We start from the raw sequence: 24,364 nt of genomic DNA, 5'->3' as shown, positions 1-24,364 counted from the left end.
GGAGGACGCTGCTCATCTCATTTTATTAACTGTGGCTCATAACACCCACAATGCACAGGATAAGCACAGTTGTGAAGATACCTACAACACACAGTTTTATGTGCACTGTAACAAAAGTCTATTAAAGCTGCAAATGCAGCACCTGGGACTTAAAAAGTTCCGGAAATGAAGCTGCCTCTGTGACCTTTGTTTAGCCACCTGTGTTTTTAAATTATGCTACAGTCTTTAATTGCATGATCAAAGTGAGCATCTCTTTCTATGTGCACAAGGTGGGTTTCTCTCACTGGTAATGAATAATGTGGTTGCCTTCAGTGTCCCAGACTCATTTGCAGCAGAAATTTCTCGTCTCTAACATGAGACTAATAGCTATTACCCTGCCCAGCCAGGGTCTTAGCTGCAGTAAGTAAGCTAGGCTAAGAAAATCCAACAACTGAATGCGGATGATATTCAGTAAATAAAGCTCGAGGCTGGACTGAGTGGTGAAGGTAAAAAAGAAATATTGAACAGCAACATTTAATATACTTCTGCTGTGACACATTAAGAAGAATTGAATGTTGATTTAAGTTAACATGGGTAACTTCTCCTTCTCACTTTTCTTAATTTTCCAGTAGTTGCCTTAAATTTCCTTTGGATGCTTGGAATCATCTTTTTTTTTTTTTTTTTTTTCCCTTCATGAAATACATTATTGTGCTTGGACAGGAAATTATTTTTGAAACATCCAAGCAATTAGGCCAGCAGCATATTATAATTTAATTCAAGCATGAAATATAGTCATGAACTTTAGCTTGCATAGTTACAATTTTTTTAAAAAGTCACAGTGTTATCCTGTTGATCTAACAGCAATTAAAAATTAGTATTTTCCTACTGGGTGTTTTAGTACTTATTTCCACATACCAGAAGGAGTATACACTTGACCTGGTACTCTGAATGGAACTGGAGAGCAGGAAAACCTGTTCAATTTTCCCTTATATCTTACAGAATTTGGAATAATTCAGTCTGCTCTCTTTAAGAAACTGTTGCTTTTCCAAGAAAAGTTATCAGTCCCTCATGCTGTTGTCTCCTGTCATAAAATTGTCATCACAGTTCTTCTGATGTGGCAATGCTGGAGGCACTGGCAAAGCTTCTTGGCTTGATGGTGCCCAGATTTTGCACAGCAAGCTATGGTGTTGCAATGAAGGTCACATGGCTCTTCTGCCACAGTTCGGGAGATACCACACCTTTCATTACTAATGTCATCAAATGCCATCTTGACATTTGGATATATTCTCTCCCCATTTAAGTAGCAGCTGCTTATTCCCTCACTTTTGACCTTTCTTACCTGCTTGTAATTTGTTGAACTATCATCCTTTCAACAGCCTGTCATGGTTTTTTGTTTGTTTTGGTTTGGGTTTTTTTTCTGAAAAGTACTGGGAAAGGGTGTGTGTAACATTATCAAAATAATGGGTATGTTTTTCTGTCTGACCCACGTCGAGAAAGATCTGTAAAAATCAAAAAGGAAAAACTGGGAGGAAACCCTGAAAATCATCTCATGTAACAGCCTTCTCAAAGCAAATCAAAGCTGTGTGACCTCATGTTTCAAGGCAGGTTTTGGGGCCTCTGTGTTTGGACTGTTGGGATGTTTGACTGCATTTGCTATATCTCCCTAATGTTTTTATATCAGAAATTATTATATGAATGGTTGTAATGATGATATGTGATGAATCATAAGCATCTTCACAGAACTATCAGAGTTGGAAGGGACCTCTAGGGATCATCTAGCCCAACTCTCCCTCTAAAGCAGGATCACCTAGAGCACATAACTGTAGTGAAATGAGGCAACCAGGTGCCACTAATTACCAGGCAGTGGGCATGAGCTTGTGTTAAGCCCACCTGTGCCTGATTAGGGAGGGCCCCCACTGCGCATGAGCAGGATTAGGGGGCCAATAAAAGGTGAGGCTTGAAGCACAGGCTCAGCTCAGTCCTGAGCAAACCAGCAGAGAGGTCAGTTGGGTCTGGAGCAGTAGCACTGAGCCAGGTTAACCAGTCCTGAGGGCAACAGACTCAGAGCACTATTTGTGCCCTTCTGCTGGAACACCTGTTGGACCTCAGAGTGCCATGCCCTAAGAGAGGTTCGTCTTGCAACACATAACATAGGCAGGTTTTGAAGATGTCCAAGGAAGGGGACTCCACAACTTTCCCGTGCACTGTTCCTGTGCCTTGACACCCTCAAAGTCTTTTCTTATGTTTTAATGGAACTTACTGTGTTCCATCTTGTGCCTGTTGCCTCTTGTGATGCCATTGGGAACTACTAAGAGCCTGGCTCCATCTTCCTTGCACCCACCCTTTCATAAAATCATAGAATCATAAAATGTCAGGTTGGAAGGGACCTCGAGGATCATCCAGTCCAACCCTTTTCGTATTTTTTTTTTTATATGATAAGACTTACAGCTTTCCAAAGTGTGAGAATCCACTACTTCCTCTGAGAGACCATGCCAATGTCTGACTGTCCTCAGAGTGAAAAATTTTCCTCCTATGTTAAAAAAAAATCTCTCCAGGAGCTACTTGTGCCCATTGCTCTGGTCTTGTCCATATGACTCCTTGTAAATAGGGAGTCTCAAGTACCTTGTAGACATTAACAAGGTCTCCCCTCAGCCTTCTCTTCTCCAGGCTAAAGAGTCCCAGCTCTCTCAGCCTTTTTTCATAAAAGAGATACTCTAACCCACCAATCATTTTTGTTGCCTTCTGCTGGACTCTCTCCAGGATTTCCCTGTCTTTCTTGAACTGGGGAGCTCATATCTGGATTCAGTATTTCAGATATGACCACACCAAGGCAGAGTAGAGGGGGGAGAATGATGTCCCTCAACCTACTGACCACAATCATCTTGATGCAATCCAGGATTCCTTGTATCTTGTACCTTGCTAGTCAGTTTAGTTCCTTCATCATGTAATTCACAATAATTATTTGATAGACTTGTTTAATTTAAAGGCTAAATAATCTCATTAGATTCCAATTTTCTGAGTTAGGACTGCTACAAAAAGAATGTGTCATCTAGCCTTAGCTTGAAATATTGTCTATGCTCAACAGCAGTTGTTTTCAGGGGATAAATCTAAACAGAACTGCAGCTATATTTTAATTTGGCTTTCTAGGCTATTCACAGATTTTAATGATGGATTTACAAGAACTCTAGAATGCTATAGTCCAAAAGTGGTTTTTTTTTCTAAATCATTTTCAACAAGTTCCCAGCCTTTGGGCCTTTCATTAATCATCAGTTTGTTGTAGAAAAGAATCTTCTGAACTTGTAAATGTTTCTTGCCAGAACTATTCTAACTAGCTGCTTTCACCTCATCCATACTTTGTACAACTTTTTGTTGTTCTTGTTTCATCACAGACAATAAGTATTGTTTCCAGAAAGCATTAAATTACTCTTCAGAATGTGACTATATCAGACTCCTGTTCTTATTGCAGAAAAAATGTTTTTCTGTGTGCAACTACTCTGTGATTAAAGATTCACATTTCAAATAGCTATGACTTCTTTTTTATGCTGACCCAATTTTATTCTATTGCTCTTGTTAGTTCTGATATAGTTAAGATCTCCATGGAAGTTTGTAACCCAGACTCCTGCCATGAGGGGAAAAACATTTTGTAAATAATATGTTTCCTACGCAAAATATTGACTAGATGTCTGACAGATACTGAAAAAAGGGAAGTTTGTTGAATTTCTGTGGAAATCTCGGTTTGAATTACTCTCAGTGTGATCCAGTTCCTGAATTTGCATACCTTTCTTTGTCTCAAAATGTTTAAAATGAGGTAAGGCTGTATTTATGCAGACTTTTTCCTTTGAAATAATGTCATATGGCGCACAATACTGAAACTATACTCTTAGCCTGCCTTACTTTCTGAATTTTACCTCATAATGACATTTTTCATCAGCATCTTATCTATAGATCCTTCTTTCTTTCCCTTTGACTAACAGTACCGTATCTTTCTTTGTAAAAGAGATCTATAAAGAAAAGAAAATTCACAAAGATGTAGTCTATTAGCATCTCAGTGCTAGCATTTCTTCCTACAAAAGAAATGTAATTTTCAGGTTTTCAGAGGCTACCCATATAAAACCTCTATTTGGCACTTCTGTGTGCTTAAACTGTCCAACTAGCTGATAAGCAGGCACCATGCCACTGAAGCAGATGGGCATAGCTGTAGAGAGCCAAAAGACAATGTATGTGCATCAAGTGTGGATGTTGGTGGCAGGCTTCCCAGTCAATGATGTCTTAACGATTAAATGTCCTGAGTTTTTTGCATCTGTAGTTGCGGAGATGCCAAACTTACTCCTGGGTGGTCTTGTAAAATCTCTTCCATTTTATTTTTAAATTATAAAGAGCTTCTTGTGAACGCTTGGCCTGGAAGGTACTTGAGACAATGAGGTTAACAGTAAGGACAATGAGGCTAAAGGAGATAGTAACCATAACCTTTCCTAGTTCAAACCAGGCACATGCTTCCACTCAAAACTGAGAATCAAAGTGGATTTCCAAAGGAAAGAGACTGAAAACATTATTTGAGAAATGCAGTGGAGGGAAGCAGCAGGTATTTTCAGAGAAAGAAAATCAAATACACTCGGAGAAATTCAATTACTGCAATTTTACCAAAAGGAAGAATTTGGAGGTTATATCATGAATGAAAGATACTCAAAGGCATGTGTAAGAAACACTATGCTAGTCTTTGACTGTATCACAGTTAGAGAAATGGTATTTTGCCAGTCTATCTATATTAAGAGGGCTGGACCACAGAATTACATGATTACTTTACCAGTTGAATCTCAGAACTGGAAGAACTTATTGCATGCAATATTCCTAGCTAATTTGGTGTTGGTTTTTGTTTTTTTTAGTGCAAGTAGAAAGTCAGTTTCCCTAGGATTACAGGAGCACAGAATAAAATACGTGTCAATATCAGTATCACCCACTACAGCGTGTCCCAAAGTGCCTCATCTACACCTTTTAAATACCTCCAGGGATAGTAACTCCACCACCTCCTTGGGAAGTCCATCTCAATGCCCAGAGTAAAGAATTTCTTCCTCCTATCTAGTCTAAACCTCCCCTGGTGCAACTTCAGGCACTTTCCTCTAGTCCTATGACTATTCAATATAGAGAAGAGACCAGCACCCACCTCCCTGCAGCCTCCTTTCAGGTAGCTGTAGAGAGCAACAAGGTCTCCCCTCAGCCTCCTCCAAACTAAACATTCCCAAATCCCTCAACCTCTCCTCACAGGTTTGTTCTCCAGACCCTTCACCAGCTTGGTTGCCCTTCTCTGAACTCACTCCAGCAGCTCAATGTCTTTCTTGTAGCGAGGGGCCCAGAACTGAACACAGGACTAGAGGTGCAGCCTCACCAGAGCTGAGTACAGGGGTAAAATCCCTTCTTCTGGCCACACTCTTCCTGATACAAGCCACGCTGCTGTTGGCCTTCTTGGCCACCTGGACACACTGCTGGCTCATATTCAGCCAGGTATCAACCAGCATCCCCAGGTCCTTTTCTGTTGGCAGCTTTCCAGCCACTCCTCCCCAAGTCTATAACGTTGCATGAGGTTATTGCTACCAAAGTGCAGGACCTGGCACTTGGATATGCAGAATAATACAGAGCCAAACATGCACACAGAGCCAGGTATAAACCATTCTTGGGAAGGCTTTAATTCATCCAATAAACAAGCAAAGCATAATGTGTTCTGGTGATATCCAAGAAGCAGAATAAAAGCCTCTTAATTAATCAAAAAGATCTTATTGTAAATTGCTTCTTTTTAGCAAGAATCCTTATGTATTCACTGAGTGAGATGGTTTCCCTTTATAAATAGTTTCAGTTGGCACTCAAACACTGAGGCATCAATAAAAGGATCTAGATAAATGTCAGTAGAGTTCTGTTCCTAGCAACAGTATCTATTGATTTTATTTTTTGCATTCTGTTAAAAATGGACACTGAAAGAATTCAGTGTCCTGATTTGTATTTTTAATAGGGAATTTAAATGGGCACAGCTGCTAAAAACTCCATTAAAATATGCTGTTCAATGGCTGAATGATAATCAAGATTTTTCTTTTTGGATGCTTCTGAAAAGGCCAGGGACACCACAGAAACCATCAATACATGTGTATCTCCACCAATATGCTGATATCTGAAGCAAATTATGGAAATATGGCTTCTCACCTTTCCATTGAGAAGTCCTTCTTGTTAGATTACACAAAAAAGTAATATTTCTAATGTTTGATTTGTTGGGGTTTTTTTTTTGTCTGGACAAAACCACTTTGCTTTTCTGGCTGCACATTATCCTGTTCAAGCAGGACAGAGAGACAATGTTCCCACTCAGGCTTGGTCACTCAGTAAAATAGTTAGAATCCTCCTAGGGCTGCCTGAGGTTGAAAGGGACCTTGAGAAGTGGTCCTGAGCTGCTGAGGCTGTTTTACACTAGGTAAAATGCAAGCACAGGGCAGGGTGAGCATGGCACAGAGTCCACATGGAGAACAAGAAGGAGTGGACAATCGGTGAGTTTTGTTGGACCTCTTGCAAGAACTGGTGCTATCCATGGAGCCTCTTGGTTGGTGGGGTTGTGTTTTCCAAACTGGGAGCCAGGGAGGGAGCAACACTACTTCTGGCAAAGGGGGTATTTGCATATTTTGGAAAAAAAAAATAAATTATACAAATACTTTTTGAATTTTTTTCAAATGTTTGTTAACAAACAACTGATGCAGACCTGTATGTATCAAATTGTTCTTCTACCTATCACTTTCATGCTAAATGTGTGGAACTTTTTTGCAGTTGGTTCATTCATATTAAGAGGCACTCTCAGGTGAATCCTTGAATAATGCAGAAGCAGTTTGTAGTACCCAGTGACCTTGTTCATGTCGTTGGCCAAGTGTTCTGTGGTGCTACAAGTTACATTGAAATTTTACAGTAATGATTCCTGCATATAAAAGTAAAATATCCCTAACTTAAATAACATTTAAACAAATAAATAATTAAAGTAAGTAAAATAAAGAATATCCATAGAAGACAGGTTAAATTCTTGTCAATTAAGTTTCTACTCTGACCACTATGTACCACCTCTGAGGAAATCCAGGGCTTGAAGTGCTTAATGTCTTAAGGGTGGTCTAGAAGGCAGGCTTTGAAAAAATTATTTGAAAATATTTCTAGTCCTATCTTCCTTCCTTCCTTCCTTCCTTCCTTCCTGCCCCCCTCTCTCTCTCTCTCTTTCTCTGTATGCCAACTATAATGTGAATTTAGCAGCTGAGCAGAACTGCTCAAAAGTAATGCCACTTCCAAGCCATAATTTCAAGTTTTTAAAGTTTTGGATAGTATTGATTTCTAGTGCTAGTAGCTCTTGAGGTAGATCCTGGTAGTTACATGTTGGAATTGAAGTAGAGGGGTAGAAAATCATTAAAACAGCACTATTTTAAGGTTCAGTGTTTCTTGAGCAATTCAAGTTATGCCCTGAAAAATAGACATATTACTAGATTTCCAATATAAAGAAAGGATTTTGAGCTCTATTTAAGTGCAGAGTATCTGTTTATAATTTTACAATTACTTACACATAGTTAGTCATTTCTATTTTGAGAGACTTTATAGTATCTTCCACAAACAAAAGAAAGAACGCTGGAAAAGCTAGGAAAATAACATATGAGGAAAAACATCATACCATCTGTGAGTATAATGCCTGTATATGTATGTGTCTGCAGTTGGGTGGATATGTACTGTGTTATAGTAAATTGGGTATTCAGATATTTGAAGTTGCTTCCTGCTGCTAAATGTTTCACAACAAAGATGTGATCAAAAGAAATATAGGAACTGAATGATGACTGAAGCCAAACCAATTAAATCTCTACTGCTTAGTCAAAAAGATAAAATAAATGTGTCCTGTTAGAATTTCTGCCTTACATTGTTTTCTTTACTGGGCAAAATGCACTTTTGTTAAAAAGGTCATGAGCTATAACATGTGGACGCAGAAGAAACCTTAAAAAAAGCAAAACAAAACAAAAAACATTAAAAAACCCTATATAAAATGAAGAAAAGAATTTGAGATCACAAAATGACAAAGAAAAAAGTTTATCTGATCCCCATTTCCCCATTTGTAAGAATGAAAGAAGTATTGTCCTTTTTTTTTTCAAGTAAGTTTTTACAGAGTACTTTCATTTGGAGATTTAGAATATTTGTAACACTTCAGTGAAACACAGTAGACTGACTGAACAATACTAAAATGTAAGTTATGTATATCTGTGGGCTTTTGGCCTTTGACCCTTAAATTCATAACATGGTTTGGGTTGGAAGGGACCTTAAAGATCTTCTAGATCCAACCCCCCTGCTATGGGTAGGGACACCCCCCACTGGATCAGGTTTCTCAAAGCCACATCCAACCTGGCCTTGAACACTTCCAGGGAGGGGGCAGCCACAACTTCCCGTGGCAGCCTTGGTATCCCTGCCCATGGTAGGGGGATTAGAACTAGATGACCTTTAAGATCCCTTCTGTTATCACCTGGATAGGACACCCAGGGAGATCAGATCACCTTGCTTTCTAAACTCATTCTCAGAGAGGAGCCTAGGTGTGGCTGAATCCAACCTTATAATGTCAGATCTGGCCCTCCCAGGGACAATGATTTAAATTTTATGGTCTCAGTAAGTGGTTGACCATTCACTCACCCCTTGATTGGATTAAGGTGAAGTGACATTCCAGGTCTGTATTTGAACATAAGATTTAGTTAGAACTACAAAAAGAATAGCTTATAAAAGTGAGTACTTCGATTATTACATATGGTCAGACTGCATGATGATAAAGGATGATTATTTTGATCACAAAAGTGATCAGTTCATGTGTGTTCAAGCTGCACAACCTGGGAAAAAATGTGGGAAGCGTTGTGTTACTTAATGATTTTAGGAAAGAGAAAAAGAAAGCAAGTGCACAGAAGAAGAAAAATGGGAGAAGTAGATAACAGATAATCACGAGTTCTGGATCAGCCAGTTGGGCTGCAGTAAAATTCTAACACACAAGGAAATTAAATTAAAACAGAAGAAATCAAAAGAAAAAAGAAGCCAAATGAGTCCTACCCAAGTTATGACTCCCTGACTAAGAGTAGGTTGATGAGTCACTGCACATGACAGCAGTGTCCTGAGCTCAGGACTGCCACTTCATCCATTTGTAACATGACCAGAGTGTGTCTCAGCTTTCTTCTTGGCTTTTATCCCTATGAATCCTTCCCACAAGCAGGTCCAAAGGAGGGCAACCAGGCTGGTGAAGGGACTCGAGCACAAACCCTATGAGGAGAGGCTGAGGGAGCTGGGGCTGTTCAGCCTGGAGAAGAGGAGGCTCAGAGGAGACCTCATCACTCTCTCCAACTCCCTGAAAGGAGGGTGTAGCCAGGAGGGGCTTGGTCTCTTTTCCCAGATGACTTTCAACAAGACAAGAGGGCATGGTCTTAAGTTGTGTCAGGGGAGGTTTAGGTTGGACATTAGAAAGAATTTCTTTACAGAGAGGGTGATCAAGCATTGGAATGGGCTGCCCAGGGAAGTAGTGGATTCTCCGTCCCTGGAGATATTTAAAAAGAGACTGGATGTGGCACTCAGTGCCATGGTCTAGCAACTGCAACGGTGGTAAAAGGGTTGGACTCGATGATCTCTGAGGTCCCTTCCAACCCAGCCAACTCTATGATTCTATGATTCTATGATATTTCTCTATAAAATCAAGGCTCAAGGAGCTTGAAAGTTTATACAAAGCTGCTAGTTGTATAGGAGCTACTTGCTCTATATCTGCAAGGACTGCTAAGGACCAAAATAAAAAACAATCCAGCAATAGTTTTCTGTTTGGTAGTGACCAGTTCTGATGCTCTTGACAGTTCAGCAGCATTCAGCTAGTTTTGGGAAAGGAGATTAATTGTTAAATGTAATGTAAAGGAAGTAAAAGATCAGAGAGGTGTTTTTACCTGAGGGAGCAAAAAGGAGGAGCACATTTACATTTGTGACTGATGAAATGCTGAAGAGCCAAGGTTAAAAAATTCCCTGAGAGATACAAGCAGACAATGTAGACTATCACTACAATCTGAGACAGAAAAGTCCAACAGCTCAAAAATGGATTGTACAATATCAATTCAGATTAATTCAGAAACAGAAACTTACAAGGATGGACAGTGCTCTAACAATATAGCCATGATTGAATAAAATTTAAACCAACCAACCAACCAAACAAAAACTGCAAGAAAAGATGAGTCCGGGCAATATGAAGAATTCAGCCAAGCAAAATTAATTCAAGCTGCATGCTGTGACAACCAACAAGCAATGAAAAAAAAAATCCAAAGGATTATGTTATTCTGCAAGAGCGTCTCAGTTCATTCAAGAAAGTGAATTAACATTTTTGGAGTTAAACTGGCTGCACAAAGCTCTCTGCTGCCAAGAGCTTTATTATTTGTTGTCAAGGCTACTGGCTTGGGCCCTGAGCTCTCTCCCATTGAGACCTGGAGGTAACTATTGGGCTGGGAAGACTTTCATCCTGATCATTAAAAGCAGAACACGGTTGCTCTTTGTGTTAGGTTGCTGAGAGCAGCAGTTCTGCTTAAAACAGAGGTGATAGGACAAGGGGATATGGTTTTAACAGCTGGTTCTCACACATTCAATAACTGAATATCCTTTGGGGTTTCATGATCCTGCCCTGCACTGAAGGCTTCTCTGTGAGGTGTGGCTTCTACTTTCTTGTAGGGCAGAACTCACCAGCACACTGTGCTGCCCAGACCCTTATCAGCTCTCAGGGGAAAATTCCAGGCAAAGTTAAAGGGAAGGAAACAGCAAAATGCACAGAGCAGATTAGATTAGAGAACAGTGCCAGCTAAAATGACCACACTGTAGGTGGCCATTGCTGCCACTTCAGATGGACTTCTCTCAGGGGAGTCTAGGTGAGGTGTTTTACTGGTATCAGGAAGGTGGTAATGAGAGGCAGAACTTTTGCTGTTTGATGCTGAAAAAGTATGACCAGGCAACACCACAGAAGGTTATGGAGACTAACCCAGGGGCTTTACTGTTCAGGAACAGCTGCCTCCACCAAATAATTGTTTCTGTTTCAAAGGGGCTTTTCAAAGGTAAGCAGACTTTAGCTGAAACTTCAAAGATTAGCTGAAAGGTATCAATAAATTTAGATTGTATGTTCATGTCAAGTATTCTGAATGCCACTTGCTACTAAATTTTATGGGAAAATATAAGTTTGAAAATTTTATTTCTAAGTGATGTACCTTCATAGACAGAGGAAATTAGGGAAAACAACTTTAGAAGCAAAGATAATTATCATTGTGAACAGTTGGCACTGTCCTATTGGAAATAGGTGCTCCTTTCTAGACATGCTGGATTCAAGGTTATCTTTAAACAGGTTAAGTAGTTAATAGTACAAATTACTACTTAAATGTAGTAATTATTATTTTAGAAATGCTTCCAGTTCCTTTACCCAGAGTAAACCATTGAAGAGTTTGAACAATAATATTTTCATTCTGAAACTAATCTGAAACTAAAGTTGTGTACATATGTGGCAAATCACTAATCACAATAACAAATCAATTACTTTAAAATGCGCAACCTACTATCTAATAGGTCTGGAAACTTTGTAACCCTCGGTCAAATATGACTGTAGTTGGCTCACATCTTCAAAAAGAATTTGAGAGCAACATAAATGCCATGTAAATTCCAGTGGAAAAAAAATTAAATACTCAGGGTTGCTCATACTTATACTCAAAATGTAGGTGACATGTTTCTCCTTCAGAAAAAGTGACAGTAAGATATGTGACCTCTAGTGAGCAGATTTATACCAAAGGCAGTAGTGAGCTTCCTGAACCTTTTTGGCTCTTGTGCCCTTGTGATTATTTTTCTATTGGGCTGTGGAGTTATGTGTAGCAATTTGATTTCTTTCACTTTCAGTTTCCCTGCTAATAAAGTGGACCTAATGCAACTCAGCCAACTTTAAAAGAAGTGTGAGGAGGCGTGTATGGATTCTTAGTACTGTTAGAAATATTTTAATATTTCAGTAACCCATTCCTGAAGACAAAAGACATCCTATAATAATTTGTGATGATTCATAGGCTATTTTCAAACCTATAAATACACTGTATCAAGAAATTGTGGAGTAGGCAATTCTTTGCATAATGTTTTGCAGAAGGATATAAAGTCATGTTTACTTGAAGAATGGAAATCATGTTCTACCAAATAAGAGCTGTATTTATATAATTTATTTTTCAAAGAAAAGGAAAGCAAAACAAACAAAACTTTTACTCACTGACTACAGCTTTGCAAAATAGTAATTATTTAAATCTTTAGTCTTAACCTTCCAGTTATGCCACTTTCCAGTGTGGATTTCCGTATAAATAATAAGCTGTGTTGCCATTGCAATGCCTCCTCTCAGTTTCTCCTGCTTTGTCAAGTGTGTGCTCTTGCCTTTTTGATATGTGACTTCTGTAGCATTGTGATGGCTTCTCTCAGAAAATACAGCTGTCTTGAACTCCCACATATGAGGGAAAAAAAACATAGCTATAGCCCTTTGAAGAACTCTTATAAAATGTTTCTAATTAGATACATATAATAAAGAGTACCAGAGGGATTTGTTCATTGTCACAGACCTTCAGTGATGAATTTCCACAACAATTTGCTGAAGCACATAGACAACAAGAGGCATTTATATCTGCATGTGATCCAGAGATAAGAGATGTGCTGGATCTGAAGTATCTGAAATAAGAAGCAGTGGGAAGCAAAAGCATCCTAGTGTTGCAAGATAATTATACTCGGTGTTTATCCACTGAATCCAGGCAGCAAACACTTAATATAACAGCTCAAAGGAAGAAGTTTAAAACACACTTTAAAAAGACATTTTTAAAGGTTATCTGTAGTCCAATAACAGCAGATGCTTCTTAAAAGTCAGATAAATTTAACATTTTTTTGGTGATAGGCTGGACGATGGAAAAGGGAAGTTTCACTTCTTCCTGTAAGCATAAGGCTCTCTGCCAGAGCAAGCAGCTTCAAAGTGTCTTGGAATGTTTTGCTTGATATGTTTGCTGTGCAGAGGGATCATTTGAATAGCTGCTGTTACAAGCAATGTGACAAGTTGTGCCATGAAAAACTGATCTGATGAGACCTGGTTTCCAGTGGCTCTCTCCCACATTTTTTCCCCTTCATGTTGACTGATAAAAGATGATGGTGTAAGTCTTTCTCTGTAATAGGACTTAATAGAGTCTCTCTTCCCATTTGTAGGCCTACTTTCATTTTTTAGGCCTATTTTCCTGAAACTTTAGTGATAAAATATCTTTGAATCTTCTAGTCTTTTGTCCAGTTCAGTTAAAATTATTTAGGTGCGCAGAAGTTATTTCAAGGGAACAGACATTGCACATGGATGTTACTGCTTTGGAAAGCCAGTCTAAATGCAGTGTTTACATTTTTCAATATAAAAAATCCAATTGTCTTCATGTGTTAGAAGGAACATTTGTATTAACTCCACCAGATTATATGTATACTTGTATATAACACTAATGTATTAAAATAGTTGTAAAAATATGTTAAGTTTAGTGAATCTAAGTGTTTCCTTCTTTTGTTCTAGAGGTTATGTGAAACCAGATGTACCAGGAGTGAGCTGGCATATAATGAAATGCTCAGTATATTTAATGTCTCAGCTCAGTTTAAGAAAAAAAAAAAAAAATCCCATTCATCTCAATTAAGTCTCTATGTTTCAAAGTTTTATGAACAACCTGTGCTCAAAAAATATGTGTGCATCAGAGAGCCCATGAAATCTCCATCCCTGGAGAAATTCAGATCGCAACTGCATGAATCCCTGCACAACTTGCAACTGGATGAATCCCTGCACAACTTGATCTGTGCTCGTCATACTTGGAGCAGAGATTGGACCAGGTAGCCTCCAGAGGCTTCCTTCTGGCCCAAATAAATCTATGGTCTGTGACCAGACCAGAAAGAGATATTCTCTAAAGTTTATGTAATCTGTATGCTTTAAATTGCCTAAAATTACTGCTGTGTAAAACAATTCAAACCTTTAAAACTATGTTAGCTTCTATTCTGTTTTGAATAGCTATGAATTATGCCTTTTAATATTACAAAATATATTTATAGTGGCAGCTGCCATGACGAAATCCCTCCATATTTTATCAAAATACTGCAACATACATATATAGGTTTATTTTCTTGGGGTTTACATGTAGGTTTATTTTCTTGAGACTAATTCTTAAGTGTTACAGAATATAGTGCCTGATTCAATTAGACTTTGTTATTTAGTAAATTATATTCTAGTAACCATTTGAATAAAAAACTGTACTTCTTAGATATAATTGACATTGCATACCTCTCTTGACACTGCAATATCCACAAATTCAATAATAAGAGTTCCAGACCAGTCTTAAATTCAGTTTTCAGATCTATCCACATACTCACTAGGTCACTCTAGATTATGTCTTTAAAAGGGAAGAATTTATTCTTGATTCTCTCTTATGTGTAATAATTTTATTCATATGCACCATATTTATAGTCTGGTTTTGTCTTGGACTGAACTAATGGTCTAATGAACATAACTCAACTGACAGTGAAATTATTAATGCCTTGTTTCTCTCTTCCTCCTTGCAGTATGCTGTCTGGCTGGTCCTTTGGGTTACATGGAACATATTTGTTATCTGCTTCTACTTGGAGGCTGGGGACCTTTCAAAGGTAATTTACCATTGGATACATTTAAAGCCATCAGAACTGTGTTAAGATGCCTCTGTCAAGAGTTGTGTTCTGTTTTACTCATCCCCTTAGTACTATTAGAGTGAGGGCAGTATGATGGAAACTTGGAGTATTTGGGATGTATGGAAACATTTAATCTAGACAGTAATGAGCATATACCTTCTGATGCCCACAACAATAATGGTATAAGTGTTTTAAAAGAAAATTACCTCTTTTTGCCCCCTCAGCAAAGATGCAATGCAAATTTCACCTCTCTGAGAGACATTAATCAGTGATTATCATCTCCAGGGTAAACAGGTATTTTTTGTACCATTTAGCTTGCTGTTACCTAGCTAGATTCCTTTCAAAGGTCTTATAATCCAGCATAATAGTTGTAAAACAAGATGTGTTTCATTGAATTAAAATGTAAACTGAGGTGCCAAAATAGATTACCAGTTGACTACAGGAGTGTCTTTTAACTTTGTACTTCTGGTCAGAATGTTATGACTGAACACTTACACACAGAAGAAATCCATAGAAGAAATATATTTTCCTAAGAATGACATATTTATAGCATTTCATTAACACTGTAAATGATAACATATATAGTGGCAGTTTGTAACAGGTTCAAAGCAACACCTCAAACCAAAACTATTACTTTCTAAGGTATTACAAGAAGACTGGAAATTTTTGGAATGAAAGATCAGCCATGGAAACAAATTATTTTGGTAAAGTAATAAGCTTCAAATGCTGTGTATGCTGAGTTATGCTCACAGTGGTTTGAACTGACCATCAAGGAGATTCCCATGTGTGAAAGAGATTACCTTCTCTTCTTGATTCAGATATTTAATTGCTGTTCCTGATTAAAGGGAGTTTAGCCCAGATGTAAATTACAGATGTAATTCTCTGGTCCTTTGTGAGTTGCTGGTATGTTATGATGCAGAAAGTTAAACACAATTATAGGAAGAATAATGAGGCAAAGATACCTGTATTTTCTCTCAAATCACTGCCAAAGTACAAAAAATACTAGAGACTGAGGTATTTCATCCCCATGTATTCTGTTTCTTCAAAAGGTGTAGACTTCAAAAGGTTCAGATTTTAATTTCCTGAGGGTGTAAAGTAATTTTGTGCAGGTAAAACATTACACTTTCTGGGTTTTATACTTTCAGACAGGCCCAATTTCATTAAAAGCTTGGCAAAAGCATAGTAAATAAAAGACCTTGCATATATTATCTTTTATTTAGTTTAAATGCTTTCTCTATTGATAAGTGAATGAATGTATATAACAAACTCTGCACCTGCTGTACAATTAGACTCAACCCAATATACCCTATTTCCATCTGCTTGTTTCAGCCACCCACATTCCTAAACTTGCAAATGTCAAGATGCTTTTTTTTTTTCTGGGCAAGTGAAAGAGGGTGGGGAGGGAGGAACAAAGTAGAAGCAGATGTTTGAACGCTGTGTTTTAAAGAATATAAAACCAGTTTAAGAACAATAGTAAGTGCTAGTTGGAATAAAAATTGGGCAAAACAGTATTTAAACTTGGAACTCATTTTTTTGAAGTGTAGATCTGTATCCTTTAGAGTGTCTCCCAACCAACCCTATGGTTCAGGATTATTTTTGGATTATTTTAATTTTTTTATTTGATCTTTAGAGGTATTAATTGATCAAGTGATAAGATCTGCCTTGAAATAACCAGTAGAATGTATTCCTTCCACTTCATCTGGTTTTCAGATCAACAGCATTAGTAAAGAGAGGGAGAAAAGGAAATGTTCTTTGAAAACAGATTTCAGAAAGAGGGCCATATTGACCCATTATCTACAAAAGGTCTACTTGACACATAGAACATCATTCTCTTCTTCCTTTCAACTGTTTATGGTACATCAGAACTTCCTCACATAATCAAATGTTCTTCAGGATCTAGGGCCTAGAAATATCTGTCTGGTGGAAATATATCCTATTCTTTGGGTGGATAAAACTTATCCTCCTGTTCTAGATCTTTCAGAGTCTCCAAGTGTGTTACAAATGTAGGTATCTTGTGAAACGGAGCGTTTTATATTTTATGTCTCTCTGTCATATTCATATATCTTGCACTGAATCTTTATGTTTTATATTTTCCTCTGGGAATAACTATAACTTCAAATCCGTAATGATACTCCTGTGTATTTTTTTTCTGTTTGAAATGGCACGTAGAACCTTGAAAAAAATCTCTTGGTCTGAATTGGTTCTAAATAGAGAATAAAAAATAACCTTTAGGTAAGTACCAGAGGGATGCCTCTAAGGTTGTAAATGGTGAGAGAGGATCCTGCACAGCATGGCTTTAGGAATTGATAGGTTGAAATTAGAGCCTAATAATAGTTCAGCTGGGTATAGTTTATTTTTATATCTATAGTTTATAGCTTTATACCAAATAAAAAATAATAAAAAAAAAGGGTTTGGTTTTTTAAGTTCTGAGAACAGCTTTTATTCTATGTGTGTGTACATCAAGTTTTGCATCACCTACTGATTCAGTTGAGAGGACATTACAATTGTTAAAATACCGTATTACAAAAGGCTTGCTAGCTTCATCCTTTTTCATTTTATTTATGGGGGTGGAGATCATGACATTTTTACAACTTTTCCTTATTACTCTGAAACAGGCCTGCAAAGTCTCAGAGATGTTTAGAACAATGAGGTAATCATTTCTGAAGAGACTGTGGAGGCTCAAAGACTATAAGTGAACAGGCATGCAAATCTGCACTATGTACCATTACAGTCATGTATAACTTCTTGAAAATGGCATCACACAATGAGTATTTTCTGTCTTGGAGGCACAGTTGTCTTCGCTGAAACTCTTTTACAGAAAACTGGAGTATTTATGACAAAGGTTTCTAAGAAGGAGGAAGTGCAATCACTTGTTCTTAACCTTGATTGTTACCTGGATCTGTGCCTAGAAAAAACTACTTTTCAGACTAACTTTTCAGTATTACTCTTCAATTATATTTAATTAGTCTCTGTGTTGTTTGGCTTGCTGGCAAATGCCATACACAGTATAAATAGGACTTTAAGTTTACAGGAGTGAATTCAACCCTATTTGTGTGACTGGATACAAGGGCTCTCCTCTCAGTGCTGCCTGGCTGCTCTCCAGTATCTCTTAGCTGGAGTTCCTGGAGTACTATGTGAATGTGACCAAAACCACACTTTTAAAAACCTTAACCGTCGAAATTGACTTAGTTTCTAGTTATTCATTGTTCTTACCATCTTCCTTTTTTGCACATAATAGCATACAAATCTTACATTTGTTATAATAAATCAAAAGGTTGTACTTTTGACACAAAAAATTAGGTGTTTAAAAGTCAAACATGCCAGTATCAAGAAGTTCCAGAATCAAGGTTGCTTGAATAAGCATAATTTATCTCTTTCTGTACCTTTGTTTTTATATAGCTTTTAATAACATAATCACAACTGTGCTTTTTCTTTTACATCTTTATTTAATCTCTGTACAGCGTGACCTATTTTAGAGATGAATGAGATTTGGGAATTGAGTAAATCTGCCATACTGAAATTTACTTCACGTATTGCAGCAGTGAGAAAAAAGCTTGATAAAGGGGAAAGGAAAAAAAATATCTTTTTCTTGCCATGTGTGGCCATTACATATTTTGTTTTCTTATTGGCCATTATGTAATTAATTTCCATACTTCATATAAGTAAATTCTATACTTCAGCTCTGCTTTGCAAATATGTAGAATAACAGTAATAAAATTTATGTACAGAACCTAAGAGAAGTTGTGCTAGTATGTCCATAGCTCACCATCTGTAGTTCAAGAGCAACTCCTCATGATTTTAGCACTGCAAATCTGAGTTGCAAACCACTGCTGGTTTAAAAAAACAAACAAAAAAACCAACCAAACAAAAAAAGTTGCTATTTGCATTCAGGTGAGGTTAATTCCTTTCCTATTTTGTCCTGGGCTGCAGCACGAGGAACATGAAAGAACAAGAAAGATTAAAAGAAAACTTACTTAAAATCAAAATTATTAAATAGGATACAAAGAATTGAATGAATTTTAGCGATTAAAATGTAAACTGAAAAAAAAAAGAAAAAGCAAACGTAATCAGGTTCTTCTCTGCCAGAAGTTTAAAGGGAACTCAAATGTTCCTGGGCACATTTTCTCCTACCCACCCCAAGTATCTGCAAATATGAGATAACTTAGACCCACAAAATCACAGACTAATTCATGTTGGAAGATATGTCTCAAGGTCACTTAATCCAGTTTCCTGCTCAGAGCAGTACCAACTTCAAAGTTAGATCAGGTTGCTCCGAGTTTTTGCCAGTCAAGTTTTAAAGGTCTCCAAGGATAAAAATTTCACAACCACTCTGGCTCCTACCCATTCTTAGTGTGAAAAACTTTGTCCTTATATAAAGTTGAAATTTCCATTGAAATTGAAATCTGTGACATTGTCCCTTGTCCTTTCAATGTGTACCTCTTTAGGTACACAGCCTAAAAAGCCTTTAGGCTTTTAACTGAAGTTGAGTACTTCAGCTTTCTTTTTGTCCTTTCTGCAGCTGAATTCCTAGTTTCAAGCATACACAGTTTGTTGCCCCTTACCAAAAAAAAAAAAAAGAGGTAATTGTCATGTAATAGATAATCTGTTCATTTTCCACGATTTTCTATGCTTTATTATTGAAAAAATTAATGTTATCTATACATATATATGTGTATGTATAGCTATATAGTACTTTAAAGAACATGAAGAAAGATTAAGGTTATCCTTGTTATCTGGAAGAAGAAATAACACATTCAAAAATATTTAAAACCATTTAATTCAAAGACACTTAAATTTATATCAATATTTGTTATCTGATACTGTATTCAGGGAAATATTGAAAACATTGCATATAATCCTTGCAGTCAAATAAACTACTAAAAAGTTCAACTTTTCCCCCTAAGGATGAATCAGGAAGGTTAACCAAAACTTGGTGAAGGCTCTTCAGTAACTGATAGGGAGCAAGAAGAAGGCAATATAATGGCATTGCTGGGGAATACCCCTGGAGAGAGAGATGACTCTGGGAGTGCAGAGGAACTGCTGGTGAAATTATGGTTTAGGGAGAGAGTTTGCTGTTGTTTTATTACCTACAAGTACTACCCACTCTGCAGCTGAACTATAGGTTTGACTTTTTTCCACGTACTGAAAGCAGAGTAATTAGCACAAATGTAAGAAATCACGTAAGTGGAATTCCCCAGCTGCCTATGTACACTGTGATTAAAATTATTGTTTTCATATTTGTAATCATGGTTCATACTACTAAGAACCATGAGATGATATGATTGATATGATGATATGATATGATTGATATGATATAATACACACTTTGAGTACTGTGTCCAGTTCTGGGCACCTTCAGTTCAGGAAGGAGATTGAAGTGCTGGAGCAGGTCCGGAGAAGAGCAAGGAGGCTGTGAAGGGATCCAGCATAAGTCCTTTGAGGAAGAGCTGAGGGAGCTGGGGGTGTTCAGCCTGGAGAAGAGGAGGCTCAGGGGAGACCTCATCACTCTCTGCAACTCCCTGAAATGAGTGTGTAGCCAGGGGGGGTCAGTCTACTCTCCCAAGTAGCCACCAGTAAGACAAGAGGGCATGGACTTAAGCTCTGCCAGGGGAGGTTTAGGTTGGATATTAGGAAGAAATTCTTTACAGAGAGAGGGTGATCAGGCATTGGAATGGGCTGTCCAGGGAGGTGGTGGATTCTCCATCCCTGGAGGTTTTTAAGAAGAGGCTGATGTGGCACTGAGTGCCATGGTCTGGTACCACTGATCCACAGTGGTAGTGGATCACGGGTTGGACTTGATGATCTCAGAGATCCTTTCCAATCCATGATTCTGTGATTCTGTGATATGACATGACATGACATGACATGATACTCGTAGTCATGGTTCATGGTAAAGTAAGACCAGATATGGATGGTCCATCCTCCTGCCCCCAGCCAGGCTCAGCAGCCAACAAAGACAATTGGAGAGCATCTGATGCAAAAGGTCTTAAAGAGGAAACGACCAGTTTAGAAATCCAGCCACAGCTGACATCCATGCAATAGCAACTTTTAGCTACTGATAATTCCACCTTTCTCTTTGTGACCTAAGATGCTAATCCAGGATTAGCCAGGTATAGCTGACTTTTAATGGCTGAAGTGCAGTCCATCCCTTTCCCACTGGATGACACTAATGGGAAGAGGAAGAGGCAGCTATGGTCACAACACTTACTGCCAACAGACATATTAACATCAGGCCTGCAGTGGTGGTGGGAATAAATGGAAGGGGTGGAAGGAACTATGGAGCCCATATTTACTCCTACCAATCTCATTTCTCTCCACCATCTATTCCAGCAAAATTGTAAGGAACATTAGAAATAGGCATGTGCTTGTATATCTCCACTTGAATATCCCGACATCACCAAGCACACATAGAATCATAGAATCATAGAATCATAGAATCATAGAATCATAGAATCATAGAATAGGCTGGGTTGGAAGGGACCTCATAGATCATCGAGTCCAACCCTTGATCAACTACCACCATAGTCACTAGACTATGGCACTGAGTGCCATATCGAGTCGCTTTTTAAATGTCTCCAGGGACGAAGAGTTCACCACCTCCCCAGGCAGCCCGTTCCAATGTCTGATCACCCTTTCCGTGAAAAAATTCTTTCTAATATCCAATCTGAACTTCCCCCGGCACAATTTAAGACCATGCCCTCTTGTCTTACTGAGAGTTGCCTGGGAAAAGAGACCAACCCCCCCTGGCTCCATCCTCCTTTCAGGTAGTTGTAGACAGCGATGAGGTCTCCCCTGAGCCCCCTCTTCTTCAGGCTGAACAGCCCCAGCTCCCTCAGCCTCTCCTCATAGGATCTGTGTTCGAGTCCCTTCACCAGCTTGGTTGCCCTCCTTTGGACCTGTTCGAGGACCTCAATATCCTTCTTGAACTGAGGGGCCCAGAACTGAACACAGTACTCAAGGTGTGGCCTTACCAGGGCTGAGTATAGGGGCAGAAACACCTCCTTTGACCTGCTGGTGACGCTGTTTCTGATACAGGCCAGGATGCCATTGGCCTTCTTGGCCACCTGGGCACACTGTTGGCTCAATATACATACACCTATATATACATACATACATACACCTCAATATACATACACCTATGCATCTGACTTTCATGCGCCACTGCTTGGTTTGATACCTAGTTGCTCTGAAATGCAGCTTATATCCATATGCAAATTAACTGAAATAATGCAAATTACTTCAGGCTTTGATTTTCATAGCTTGTCACTCATAATGCTTAAACATGCTGGCTATGAGTGCTGAACATTTTATGCATCTAATGTACTCTGATTTTAAAGGGACAGTTTGATATCTAGATGAAGCTGGTGAAGGTGGGAAACAAAAGAAATGGTTCATTCATCTTCCTTGTAACTCATTTGGAACAAAGCAATGAACTTGGCAACAAGGCTGAACTTAGACCAGTCACATATTTATTCTATGTTACATCACGTCTATTAGTATAATGATTATACTGCTTTGATTTCCCATTTACAAATTATTTTTGTAAGGTGGTGGTTGTTAACAGTTAAATGCCAGTGTTGCACATACTCTAATAAAACAACCTGCAGCATGTTTAATTTTGAACATATTACCTTCCTTGGATGTTGTTTTAACAGATGTCCTGTTAAGATAACAGAGAAATTAAATTAGTTTTCAACTCAAAGCATCTGGTTAACTTTGTAGGTAAATGCCTTTGAGCGGTAAATCTGACCAGGGTTTTCAGATAAATAGCTATCAGAATGTTTAAAGTAAATGACTATTTTTTTCACTTCTGTTACTCAGGGCAGATTTGACATGCTTGATCATATATCTAACAGATGAAAATAGAAAATAGTGCTGGCAACCAGCAGTGTTAGGTTATTCTGAGGGTGGTTTCATGGGTAGACAATATTAAGCATGCTTATGGTTTCAGATAATTTAATTTTGCAGAATTTTTTAAACCTCAAGATGTTTACCAGCTAGAAGATAACTTATTATAAAATTGAAACTGTTTAATACTGTAGACATAGCATATGGTGGAAAACATTTAGATAAAAGTGGAATTTTTCATTTCCTTAACAGTGAAGCAAATGGTGATAGGAAATCACTAAAAATATGGGAAGATCTCACATACGGTTGCATAGATTTTGCCTATTGTACAAAGTTTATCTTTTAAAATTCTGGCATATATATAATTTTGCATTCATGAATAAACATAAATCTGCGTATTAATATACATCTTCCCCATAATCTAATAATAATGCACTGATTACAGAAACACATGAAAATTCATGAGTAGAGTGACAGATCAGATGATAATTCCATATGATAATTTACATATGTGTGTACATATTGTATAAATAACATATATATGTGTTCATAATATTAAGTACCTCATTAATACTGTTAGGATCAGTAAGCTCATATTTTGCCATGTACTTTGCAACTGTGTATTCTGCAGTTACGTGAAGGTTTTATTATATATTTAAAGGCAGTACCATGGATATTTCTGCAATCTTTCAAATGCTACATTGCTAAAACCCCCAAATATATATTTATGAGACTACTTTTTAATATTTATTAATTATATTGCAGTACCATCTAGTGGCCCCAATTTGATATCAGGGTGCCATTATATTGTGAGCCCTAGACACACATAATATAAACAGAGCTTGTCCTAGATGGTGCATGTTCTTAGTATGTAATAAAACAGAACAAGAAGTGGGAAGCAATAAATAGGAGACTGACAGGAGAATGCAAACCAGCCTTACATCTTCAAAATTCTTCATGAAGTCTGGGTTTTGTTACCTTTCTCAACAAGTTTCCCCATGTTTCTCATCGCTATGAGAAGGGATAAACAAGTGATACTAAACCCCACTTTTGGTTGGATAGCATTTCCTCATCTTCCTCTGCAAGGAAATAGATTTTGAATGTTATAGAGCACCATTGCTGGCATTTCACTGGTTGTTTAAGGCACTGGGGAGAAAACTATTGGTGGTGTTTGTAATGAAAAATATGAAGGTGAATTTATTTCCAGTTAAGCAGATGTTCAGAAGACCACAACTACAGAATATACTTTTGCTATTACACCTCTTCTGGGAGCTGTCTATGCCTCCCATTGACATGACCTTCCCTATAGTAAAAATCAAGCTCTTGAGTCTGCTGTGGATGAGGGCTGAATGGTTATTTACCATGTTTAAAGCTAGGGAGTCAGCAAGAGTACCTGCCTATCATTTGTGAAAGTATTAAAACCCTAATGTGTTCTGCTTTTTAAATCTGAGTTAAATTACACTACTGGTGTCAGCTTTTTGTTTGTTTTTTTTTGGGGGGGGTTGATTTTTTTTCAATATATATGCAATACCTTAATACTTTGTACTTAGCAACTTGTTTTTCCAGATGTAGGTGCAATGGCTAGAATATACTTTCTCCACATTTACTTTTTGTCTAAATATAAGGAAATATTTGGCCTTCTAATTATAATCTATCAAATAAACTCCATTTTATGAACCAGGGATATATCAGTGATTTCAAGGCAATACCAAGCCCATGCATTTTCCAAGGAGCTTTTTATTGGGATACCAGAAGGAAAACATTCTCATCCTTTGGTCACTGAAAATTATGCCAATGTTGACCTAGTAGAAAATAA

General features: G+C 37.8%; 1 protein-coding gene across 1 annotated transcript in view; it reads left to right on the top strand.

Annotated features, from left to right (window-relative positions):
- The window catches only part of NKAIN2 (sodium/potassium transporting ATPase interacting 2), a 531,076-nt gene that overhangs the window by 273,554 nt on the left and 233,158 nt on the right, over nucleotides 1-24,364 (top strand). Inside the window, exon 3 of the mRNA XM_030447427.1 lies at nucleotides 14,599-14,679. Coding sequence (XP_030303287.1) covers nucleotides 14,599-14,679 — 81 coding nt within the window. The remainder of the gene's footprint in view (nucleotides 1-14,598; nucleotides 14,680-24,364) is intronic.

Source organism: Calypte anna, chromosome 3, assembly GCF_003957555.1.
Source record: "Calypte anna isolate BGI_N300 chromosome 3, bCalAnn1_v1.p, whole genome shotgun sequence".
Classification (NCBI taxonomy): Eukaryota; Metazoa; Chordata; class Aves; order Apodiformes; family Trochilidae; genus Calypte; species Calypte anna.
The sequence above is the reverse complement of the archived record's forward strand: the minus strand, read 5'-3'. Positions and strand labels throughout refer to the sequence as shown.